Source organism: Quercus lobata, chromosome 12 (assembly GCF_001633185.2).
Source record: "Quercus lobata isolate SW786 chromosome 12, ValleyOak3.0 Primary Assembly, whole genome shotgun sequence".
Taxonomy (NCBI): domain Eukaryota; kingdom Viridiplantae; phylum Streptophyta; class Magnoliopsida; order Fagales; family Fagaceae; genus Quercus; species Quercus lobata.
Genome location: NC_044915.1, coordinates 30,865,510 through 30,876,809, shown reverse-complemented (window position 1 = coordinate 30,876,809; position 11,300 = coordinate 30,865,510). Strand labels below are relative to the sequence as shown.

The following is an 11,300-nucleotide window of genomic DNA, read 5'->3' as shown; positions in this document are numbered from 1 at the left end:
GAAAAAGAAAAAAAGAAGATTAAATGGTGACTTTAATGTGTCACTTGAACTAAGTACCTGCCAGCTTAGCACCCTAAGTCAGCCATAAAATTGTGAATTGTTCTAAATGTTTGGTATTTGATTGATTTATTAAAGCACAATCTCTAGCCAAATGCTTCGTATTATAAATGCAAGACCTGTTTGTTTCAAATGATTCAACTGCTAAAAATAATTTTGCTTATATATTGCATTTTAGGGAAACTAAAAGGCCAGATAGAGTATTAGGAAAATTGTAGTTTTCTATTTCTTTTAATGTTATTCTTTTCGGTTTCTCTATTGATGGTAAAATGGAATGTGAATAGGATGTAAAGCTTGCTAGACTTGCATTTGTTTATTTACATGGAAGAATGGATTTGAATCATAGACATCTTCATTACAAATACTAAGATGTGTTAATTGAGTTATAAGACTTTTTGCGTTTTAGGCTTCATTTAGGATGTCATACCCGTGTTATATCTGTATTGTACTCATACTATACAGGTGTCGCATCAGCCGTTTTATGTTATAATTTTAAAAAATTGCTCATGTTGTTGTATTGTACTAGTGTCCGTGTCTGTGTTCGTGCTTCGTAGCTTGGCACTAGAGTTGTGAGCTGGCAGAAATTGCACCTTTTTTTTTAATACGTCAATGGTTGGGGTTGGGAGATTTGAATTCCATATGTCTCCATTTGAAACGCCAGAAAGTGCTAGTTGAGCTATAGCCTACAGAGCTCTTGGCTATAGAATTTGCACTTTTGTTAGTTGCAAATGTTGTATTTTTTAGATCACTTATTATTGTGAAAAGAATTCTTGAATACATTTTTATGTCTTCTTTTTTGCCAATTTCATAGTACACATTTTTTTGAAGCTGTTTCATGGTCAGCATTGAATTTATTTTCTAATACCTTAAATTTAGGCAAGATCTGGTGCATAAAGTTTTTGGCGGTCAATGGTTGACTGTTGACATGTCAAAAGGGGTGAAAAACCAGCGCCAACATTCTTCTTCTTCTTCTTCTTCTTCCACCTTTTTTTTTTTTTTTTTTTTTTTTTTTTTTTTTTTTTTTTTTTTTTTGGAGCAGAAAACCAACGCCTACTTAATACATTTTGAGGCAAGGCAATAAATTTTAGTGGTTTTAAAAAAAAATATCGATTAAAAATATTTACTTTCTATATTAAATACTATTTGTGGGGCCCAAATAATTTATAGGCCAGGCCCATTTACCCGTGGGGAGCCCAAAGGCTCAAGCCGAAGAGGGCTATGGCCCAAGTTCGATAATATAAAGTACAAGATAGCCTTGGGATAAAGCCAAGGACAGTTCAGTCCTCGGCAGACCCAAAGTCCCACCGGAAAGAGGGGCAAAAACGGTATAGGACTAAACTTGAAAGAAAATCTAAAATATCCAGGGAAAGCTGCCCTTACTGCCATTCAATACTCTGCACCTGACAGAGCCGTATTTTTCGACTTTTACAACCACCCCCAACGACTTTGGGTATGGGCTGATGGGACAAGTATCAGTCTTGGAAAGGTTGATCTTACACGTGGACGAAGGACAGTGAACGCAGGCTAGTATAAAAGGAAAAGTAAGTAATCTAGAGAGAGGGCTGGGAAAAATGGCCAAAAATCAGAGCCTCCCAGCCCACCTCCAGGAGAAAGACTCCAAGGGTGAAAGAAACTTAACCATGCATGAACACCACGAAAAACCCACCGCCTGGTGACTAAGGCCTAGCCTTTCAAACCCACGCTCTACAAATGATATTGTTTGGGCCTTTTTACGTGCGAACCCAATACTGTACAGTTCGTTACAAAATCGTGTCCTTACAATTGGCGCCGTCTGTGGGAAAGGCTTGTGTGTTGGCATAGGTGGTAGGTCGAGAGAGTTCCTTTGTCATTTCTAACAACTGGTTATAGAGTTTTAGTATAAAGTTCCGCTAGGGGCTATGCTTCTTGACTAGGGGCTACGCTTGGTAGCGTTAATCGCATGGATAATTCTAGGGGCTCGGCCGAGGAGCTAACTCCCCTAAAGCCAAGGTCCCACGCAATGAGAAAACTGAGTTTTGGACAGAACCAAGGCATTGCATGGTCCTCGGACTCAAGCCTATGGGGAAACTAACTACTTGGATGAGAAAACTGAGTTTTGGACAGAACCAAGGCATTGCATGGTCCTCGGACTCAAGCCTATGGGGAAACCAACTACTTGGATGAGAAAACTGGGTTTTGGACAGAACCAAGGCATTGCATGGTCCTCGGACTCAAGCCTATGGGGAAACCAACTACTTGGATGAGAAAACTGGGTTTTGGACAGAACCAAGGCATTGCATGGTCCTCGAACTCAAGCCTATGGGGAAACCAACTACTTGGATGAGAAAACTGGGTTTTGGACAGAACCAAGACATTGCATGGTCCTCGGACTCAAGCCTATGGGGAACTAACTACTTGGATGAGAAAAAGATTGAATTTCGTAAGGTTGGCTACTTAATGAAAATTCTAAATTACTCAATCCTCAGTTCAAATACTATAAAAGATTAATGCCAATAGGAGTGTTAAGAAGATGGTGAAAACACCCCACTATTCAACAGCCTAGGGGGGCTGTTCATTTTGCGGGTGATATGTCTTCAGATGGTTACTTCCTACACCGCATCGAGCATTCAGTTATCATCTCGGCTAGTTTCGGGGTAAGTATCGTTTTTCACAGGTCGGCATTGTTGTGCTAAACAACTCTATTAAAGTTATGGTGATATCTCTTTCTTAGCAAATATTTTGGCCCTAGGCGTCAGCAATTCAAATGCTATATTACTGTGCCGAACAGCACTTGTAAATACATAATAGCGCCTTTCTCCTGGATAAGGGATTATGGCCCCAAGTATTGTACTCTAAGGTCGGCGGTATGGTGCTAGGCCAACTCAGTATACCCATTATAATGTCCTTTCTTTTCCTGCCTAATGGGAGTTTCAGCCCTAAGTATCATTTGTTTGATTCAGTATTATTAAGCCGGATTGTTTTTATAAGCACAGAGCAAGATCTTTCTATTAACTGGGACTTTGGTCCTAGACGTCGGCCAGAGTTTAAAAGTAAAAAAAATTCACAAGATTGTATGTCTATTCATTGCGTTATCATTTCGGAAATATAGAAATAGAATATGTGAAATAAAGTGATAACAATTTTCATTAATATAAAGATGTATTACAACGTACAAAGAGGGGCTTAAACAAGCATATACAAAAGGTGGATTGTCAAAACAATAAAAAAAAAAAAAAAAAACAACAACAACAACAATACAGATAAATAAACAGCCAGACATCTTTTTAAACTCGTCTCCGAAGTCCTTCCAAACTCTGCCTCAGTGGCGCCCATATTGAGAGAAGAACCTTCTTTAGAAGAAGATGGAGGAGATGAATGAAGAAAAAGAAAGAGAGGCAAAAGGAGGCACCAGTGAACGAAGAGAGGAAGAAGCAGGGGCACTTGGTCCCTGCCTCAGTCCTGACTCCTAACACACTGGTGTCATGTTAGGTATGCTCATGAGAGAGCGATTGGTACTGATGATGGGTGTCCTCGACTCAGTCACGCCGAAAGTTTGACGTGACGAGTCCCTGCTTCGGATTTTGGCTGAAAGGAAGGTGAGATAGATTTTGAGTCTTTGCCATCCCTGCCCTGATCGAGCCATTACGAACTTTATTGGAACGTGGTGTTTACGGGGGGGGGGGGTGTGGTTCCTTCATTACTCGTTGTTATGGTGAACGTATTATGATTTAGTGTATAACTAGTGGGTAAAGTAAACGCTAAGGGAGGCTAAGGATTTCAGATCTCAGAAAGATAAAAAGGGTCTCTGTATGAGAGCGATAGCCTCCTACTTGTCTTCTTATAGGAAGGGCAAAACGGAAGGTATTAAATTCGTCCAGGTTTCCAAAAGAATCTGTAAACAAAGATGTATCCGTTCCACTTCCCCACCTCGTCAAACAAACCGCCGAATTTAAATAAGTCTCGTAAATAGAAGTCATTAAAGGCGCGTTTTGGATAACCAAACGGCGAGAACGCACCAAGAGTAAAATCAAAAGAATGTCTAGTAGACCGGTACATTTCCTGGGCAGATGGAGAATCGCTAGCATTAGTGAAAGACCGAATTAAATGAGCCATAATAAAGGCTCGGTATTACCAAAACCCCCCTTTCCAACCAAGAGGTTGGACAGCAGGGTTTTGAGGGGTTATTGTAGGGCCCAAATAATTTATAGGCCAGACCCATTTACCCGTGGGGAGCCCAAAGGCTCAAGCTGAGGAGGGCTATGGCCCAAGTTCGATAATATAAAGCACAAGATAGTCTTGGGATACAGCCGAGGACAGTTCAGTCCTCGGCAGACCCAAAGTCCCACCGGAAAGAGGGGCAAAAACGGTATAGGACTAAGCTTGAAAGAAAATCTAAAATATCTAGGGAAAGCTGCCCTTACTGCCATTCAATACTCTGCACCTGACAGAGTCGTATTCTTCGACTTTTACAACCACCCCCAACGACTTTGGGTATGGGCTGATGGGATAAATATCAGTCTTGGAAAGGTTGATCTTACACGTGGACGAAGGACAGTGAACGCAGGCTAATATAAAAGGAAAAGTAAGTAATCTAGAGACAGGGCTGAGAAAAATGGCCAAAAACCAGAGCCTCCCAGCCCACCTCCAGGAGAAAGACTCCAGGGGTGAAAGAAACTTAACCATGCATGAACACCACGAAAAACCCACCGCCTGGTGACCAAGGTCTAGCCTTTCAAACCCACGCTCTACAAATGATATTGTTTGGGCCTTTTTACGTGCGAACCCAATACTGTACGGTTCGTTACAAAATCGTGTCCTTACACTATTAATTTTTTTTTTTTTCCTTTTTTTGAGATGTAAAATTGCTAAATTATTTATTTATGTTTATTAACATCTATTTTACAAGTTGTTAGGACTTTAAGACAAAAGTTGTTAGGAAAATTAATTATCAATGATTATTCGGTACACTTATAACATTCTTTTTTGGCTTTTGTTAATAGCCTACATTAAAAAGGAAATATTGGGTCTCACTTCATTGAGAAGCAACAAAAGTAAATTAGTAAATATTTCTTTAACTCATTAAAATGCAATTGCATTAAAAAAACTGATCGATTATAATCTTACCTACGACACTTTGGATTGAATTTCTAGGTTCAATATTTTAAAGGACTTTTTGAAGATAGTTTTTTTATTTTTTAATAATTAAAAAAAGAAGACTCTTAGGAGATGAAGGAAGCAAAGCAAAACCCACTTATATTTTTATTCATTTGATTAATTAATCAATTAGAATTTTATAATTTTGGAATTTTTTTTTTTTTTTTTTTTTTTTTTTTTTTTTTTACAATTTTAGAGAGATGAGACCTTAGACTTAGGCCGCCTAACCGCTATGCGAAAAACAAGTCACTTTTATTGAAAACATTTAAAAAAAAAAACGCTTCTCTCCACTACAATTGTTTTTCCTTCCCTTGCTTTCCTTCCCGACTGAAAAATGTAAACGTCTTCACTTGCAGTTTCTCAAATATATGACAAATTCCTTTGAACCTCAGTGAACAGAAGCAAAAATGACTAAATTAAAATGAGACATATTTAAGCCATTTGTCCATGAAAACAAAGTAATTGCCTTGCTTGAAAAGGGTCGGAAAACCATCTATCCTGCACGCACGCACATGCACATGCACACGCACACGTGCATGCACACTTGTGCGCGCACACACATAGAGAGACAGATATATATCACATAGCTCACATGTATCCAATCTGGTTGACAATTATCAAAAGCAGTTTTGTGTCTCTGTATGTGAAAATCCACCTCCCTAACCATTAAGTTATGAAAGTTTAATATTTGATATATTGTCTACATATACAAGCAAAAATATGAAGCAAGTAATATACCTTAGCAGCAAAATCACAGAATTGAAAGGATTAACAAAGATAAAAACAGCAATAAACCAACAGGTTGTTTAAGTGATCCAACACTACTACTAGTACTCTGCAGTGCTGTAGGCACATTGATCATGATCCTAAATTTGCAATCTCCAGTTGATGGGTCTGTAGTTGTGACAACTGAAAGGTTTGAGAACCGACAAGCACTTGCAAGCTGATTTTGTATCTGATAGTAACTGTTAAATGCATAGGAGATATTCCCCCTAGCATCCAAACTTCCACATGAAGTCCCATATCCAAGACTAGTGCAATCAGCATTTGCACAAGCATAGCTGACAGTTGGTCCGACTTGTGGATCATCAAGACTAGCTGAGGGTGACATAACACACCATTGTTGAGCCAGATATGGTACATTACTTGCTGCTACCAAACCGTTCGAGTTTGCTGTAATGCTTAGCTGGTATTTGGGTGTTCCATCAATGTAAAACATCCCCCAATGCCGTTCAAAATTACCTGGCTGAATACTTTTGGCATCTTCATCTATAAGGCTGAATAAGTAAGCATCCAAGGGACCAGATCTCATTGGGGTCCCCTGCCCTGCCAGATAGCGAGACATGAAACCTTGGCTGAACCTCTGAGCATTCTGTAAGTTTGCATTTATATCTCCATCAGTAGGCCACCCGATTTCTCCAACAATTATGGACATGTTTCCATAGCCATTAGTCTGTAAGGCCCATACAAGGGTATCATAGTTTGCGCTAAACATGTCCTGATAGATTCTTCCATTATCATTTAAGGGAGATGAATAGCCATTAAAGAAGGCGTAGTCAGGGGGGAAACTGGGGTCATCATAAAGGCTGATAAAGGGGTAGATGTTGACAGTAAAAGGAGCTCCATTAGCATTCAAGAACTGAACAATTTGCACCATGAGGGCCTGGATGTTTGCACGGAAGTTACCAGAAGAAGGCAAAGTATTTGGACTCTCGTATACATCAGCATTTAGGGGGACAGTGACTTTAACCTGACTGCTCAAACCGGCTTTTGTAAGTGCTGACTGGATATTTTGAAGAGCGGGGAGAGTAATCGCTTCAAAGCTTCCGTTATACGTTGTCAAGAATGGTTCATTCCCAACTGCAACATACCTTGCAGAGAATGTATGAAATTGAAAAGGTAAATTTAACAGACAAACATAAACTGAATATTCAAAGAAACTAGACAAGCTCATATAAGAACCAAAAATGACCAGAAATAGTTTGCCTTCAACCTTTCTTGATCTTTTACAGTTTGGTAAATGATATATAGGAATGTATGTCTGCAAATCCTATTCTTAAAACAAATGCTTTTATCCAAAATTTTATTTTCTAAAAAACTGCAGAGCATAAAAATATCTATCTGGGCTTTATTTTATCTACTACATTAGGCAAAAGGAATACTAAAGTTGCAGAACATTGAGATGTGATGTAAACTCAGGTATATATTCTTACTATTGATTGGAAAAGGAGAGCATTTGCTTTATGATATCTTATATCACGGAAACCAGGTTATAATCAAGCAATGGAAATCTCATCATTACAGAATAATTTAAATAGCTAAGTAGCAAATACGAGTTGGTTTGAATATATACCAAAACTGGCAATACAAATCATTACAAAATAAATTATATAGCTCTTTATTCATGTCTGTGTAAGAACAATGTTGGGTTATCCTTATCACAATGTTGTTTGTTCACTGATTGAGAAAGCAAAACAATATGAAGGCAGCAATTAACTGAAATATTGTACAGATACTTTCCCAATGCAACACCAAGCAACTTGAAAGCAAAAAGAATATAGGCTCTGAAGGGACAGGCTCAATATAGCGATTAAAAGGAGATAAAATATCTTCAGATTGCAGGAAATCCAAGGTTGGATAGATTGCACTATAGGAATAGCATGCTGTTCGAGAAATATTTCAAATATCCTCCAGGATTGTAACCAATGTTTAGCCATCAAAAGATGTTCAGAGATATAAGTGGGGGAGGATAAGTAAGATAAGGAGAGGGGGTAATTGCAAATAGTATTAGCTTATTTAGGTCATTTTTATTAAGGTCTCTTAAAATGGAGCCACAAGAAGACTCCAGTAGTGTCAGGCTGTTGAGATGCAAAATAAAGATACATAAATATTTTTTAAACAAAAAGTGGCACTCCATTTGATTTGATGCCAATACCTATAGATGATTGTATGTCATATTCAAGGTCAAAGCTATAAAATAAATAACTAGCAAATGGGAGACATGGGAGTTAAAGAGAAACTAATTTAGATGAAATAATCACACTAGGCTACTGGCACATGCAAATAAAAAGAAACTTTGTACAAGTTATTTTATTTATTTAGAAAGGTAGTACCTTTGTAAAATATACCTAGTTTTGTTTTGATAGGAAACATTCAGTGCACCTGTATTACGCATTATTAAACATGAAAATGTTATATAACTTGCTATGCAGGATAATTTACAAGCATTATAAAATGAGGCTGAATAAACTCTATCTAGTGGGAACCTTAAAGAGTATAAGGATTTACTAGTAGTTGTAAGACCCAGTAGATCTCGAGAACTATGTGCTTCATTCTATAAGTTTATTATTGTTTATAAATGTCTGTGGTGAAGTGTGCAAGTCAATCTCAAATGTTTGTTTGGTTTCAGGAAAACTAGGACACAAGTAGACCTATACAGAATGAAGTCTTTATCCCATTGAAGTTTTTATCCCTGTGTTTACAGACACAAGTGTTGCAATCTGACCACAGCAAGCAGCTCTTGTTAAATTTGTGATATATTTTTTGTAAATCAATCACAATTTCTTCTACAATAGGAATTCTGAAATTTTTAATGAACTTGTTGTGTGGTGCTGATTCTTTAAAACCCCTTCCAAACATTTTGTCACCCCAATAAGTAGAAAAATTATGCAAATACTATTAAAAATGGTGATAAGATTCATTGTCTTGCAGCTGTCACACACAGTTATGCTCAATGTAATTCACTCCCAATTCCACAAGGTTGCATTTAATTGTCCTTGAAAAGACAATACCGTTTTCGCTGCATTAATCAATACAAACATGCGGTTAAATTTAATTGGAGAACCTACGATACAATGTCAAAGGAACTATATCTAAGTTTTTCCCTAACTAATAAAACCGTAAGAATAACAACTTTGTCAAGTGCATACACGAATACAATTTAAGTGAATAAGTTAACTAATTGAACATCTATCGTAAGAGTTAACATGATTGCAAGGTATCACTTGAATAAATACTTGCAAAGAAAAGCATAGTAATGGCAAAAAGATGAAGAGAGAGAGGATTTACCTGATGTCTACACCATTGGAAGAGATATGTGCTGACACATTCTTAGCAACCCATTTCTCAGCTGCTTGAACACTATTAGCCAAAGTATAAAGCATGTCATTAGGAATACCCACCATGACTTGAATCCCTGAATTTTTCAGTGCATTCAAAGTTGTGGAATCAGCATCAAAAAGCTTAACCTGTTGAATCCCATTGTCCCTTAGCATCTTCACCACAATTGCAGGCGGCAAAGGGTGCGTTGCCTGTGTCCCCCAGTTAACACCAATTCCACTCACTGAACCCATCAAAAGCACAGTAAATAACAACAACATGGCAACTAAAAGACCAGCAAAGTCCACAACTTTCAACAACCCCATAATCCCTTTACTAATATAGTCGTAAAAAACTATATGGCGTTTATGATTTGAGATAGAATTTATAGAAAATAGCTGGCTTTAACACATGGGATTGAAACCAAACCAAAGTCGGTTTTACTCAGCAAAGTCAGGTTAAACTTAAACACTGCCTCTATATTAGGAAGGCTATATTTCTTAGGACTCAAGAAAGTTTTCAGTGAAACAAGGGAATAATCACCAAAAAATAAGGAAAGAATATATAGCTGAATATATATAGGTTCAATAAAGTAGAATAAAAGAAGGGAAAACAGAGTAGACAGAGTGAACACGCAAGCAAAAGAAATTCATTTATACTTGAAAAGCAGAGAGCATTAATAAACAAAGCCCAGAAAAGCCTCAGAAGTTAGAAACCAGAAGCGAAATACTGAAAGAACAAAACTTGGTATTTGAAAGCTTTGCACATAGGCTGATTTGAAATAAACATCAGACAATTACAGCTGCCATGCATAAAACAGAGGTAATTCTAATAAAAACAACAGGTTCTCTCTCTGATCCAAAATAGAAACTTTTTGGCTGATAGTTTAGCTTAACCAAAGAGCATAAAGAAACAGAGATCGAAATCAAAAGCAAGAGAGAGACAGAGAGAGAGTTGAGAGCTGAAAGTTGTGGGAAGGGAGTGAGTCTGTAGGTACAACCTTTCATACGCATAATAGATCCGAACACATTATTTAATTTGATTAGACAATTATTCACAGTAATTTAATCTTATGTTTCTGTATAATTACCCGACCAAAGAGGTTTTATTTTTTCCATTGGAGCTGTCAACTTGTCCTTCTCTCCTCATTATTTGATCAAATCATTTATTTAATTATTTTTTTAGAAGGAGTATAATTGTATAAAGAAACCCCCAACCATCTCAAGTAAAAAACTCTTTAATTAACCAAAAAGCTTTTCTTGAACATAAATGGAATAGTGGGGGGGTATTCTAGACTTTCTCATAGTACTTGAGGTCGTTCTCTTTCTTCCATTATCAAAATCAGTGCCATATTATTATGTATGCAATGATCGAAGCACCGATTTCCAGAAAGTTGTAGTAATATTTTTACTTTACAAACAGTTATAGTAGCCGTTTGGGGCTATATATGTATGGTTCCAACTTCCAATTTCCAACAAAGTTATCGCTGACCCACATACCTTACCTTAAAAAACTTAGGATTCCGCGTAGTGTTGATGTGTATGCGTGTGTGCAGCAGTGTGCTATTTTTTTTTTTTTTTTGGATAAGGTAGCAGTGTGCTTTTGAAGTTTGGTCGTTCAGAATTTGAGGTAAGGTAAGTTTTTCCTTCTTTGTCAGCAAAGTGAGTAATAAACAAAGTGAGTTGATAGTTGAGATAGGCATGTAATAACGCACTGCTTTCGGTTTTATAACCAGCTGGATCGGATTATCAAAAAGCAGCCAACCACGTGGCATGCACAAAAAATATGCGTTGAAATGGAGAGAATTCAATTGCCTGGTCCGTGGCCCTTCAGTGGTCAGGGATTGTAGCCGTCCAATTGGCATGCTAAATGAGTGGTTTTGTGGGTTGGGTCCAATGTCATGTGCAGTGGAGCCAATTGGATGCTGTTATGTGTCCAGGAATTACTACGTGGCAATACCCCATTCGGTTTAGTGCTTATGACGCACTGGACCTAAACTTCTTTTTTTTAAT

General features: G+C 37.6%; 1 protein-coding gene across 2 annotated transcripts; it reads right to left on the bottom strand.

Moving 5' to 3' along the window:
• Positions 1-5,777: 5,777 nt before the first annotated feature.
• On the bottom strand, positions 5,778-10,426 carry LOC115972165 (glucan endo-1,3-beta-glucosidase 5). 2 transcript variants are annotated; one of them, XM_031092347.1, is made up of 3 exons: positions 9,438-9,541; positions 9,259-9,330; positions 5,778-7,061 (listed from the first exon to the last, which is right to left on the bottom strand). In XM_031092347.1, the coding sequence occupies exons 1-3, from the start codon at positions 9,449-9,451 to the stop codon at positions 5,942-5,944; spliced, it is 1,206 nt and encodes a 401-aa protein (XP_030948207.1). In that variant the 5' UTR covers positions 9,452-9,541; the 3' UTR covers positions 5,778-5,941. The 2 variants fall into 2 exon arrangements, with proteins under 2 accessions (XP_030948207.1, XP_030948206.1); XM_031092346.1 differs by having other exon boundaries at positions 9,259-10,426.
• Positions 10,427-11,300: the final 874 nt, after the last annotated feature.

Bases quoted from the DNA above. Each gene is read 5' to 3' on its own strand.
- LOC115972165 (XM_031092346.1), bottom strand. From the start codon at position 9,614: ATGGGGTTGTTGAAAGTTGTGGACTTTGCTGGTCTTTTAGTTGCCATG. The intron at 7,062-9,258 runs GTAAATCCTCTC...ATTCTCTGCAAG, and splicing joins TCCAATGGTGTAGACATCAG to GTATGTTGCAGTTGGGAATG.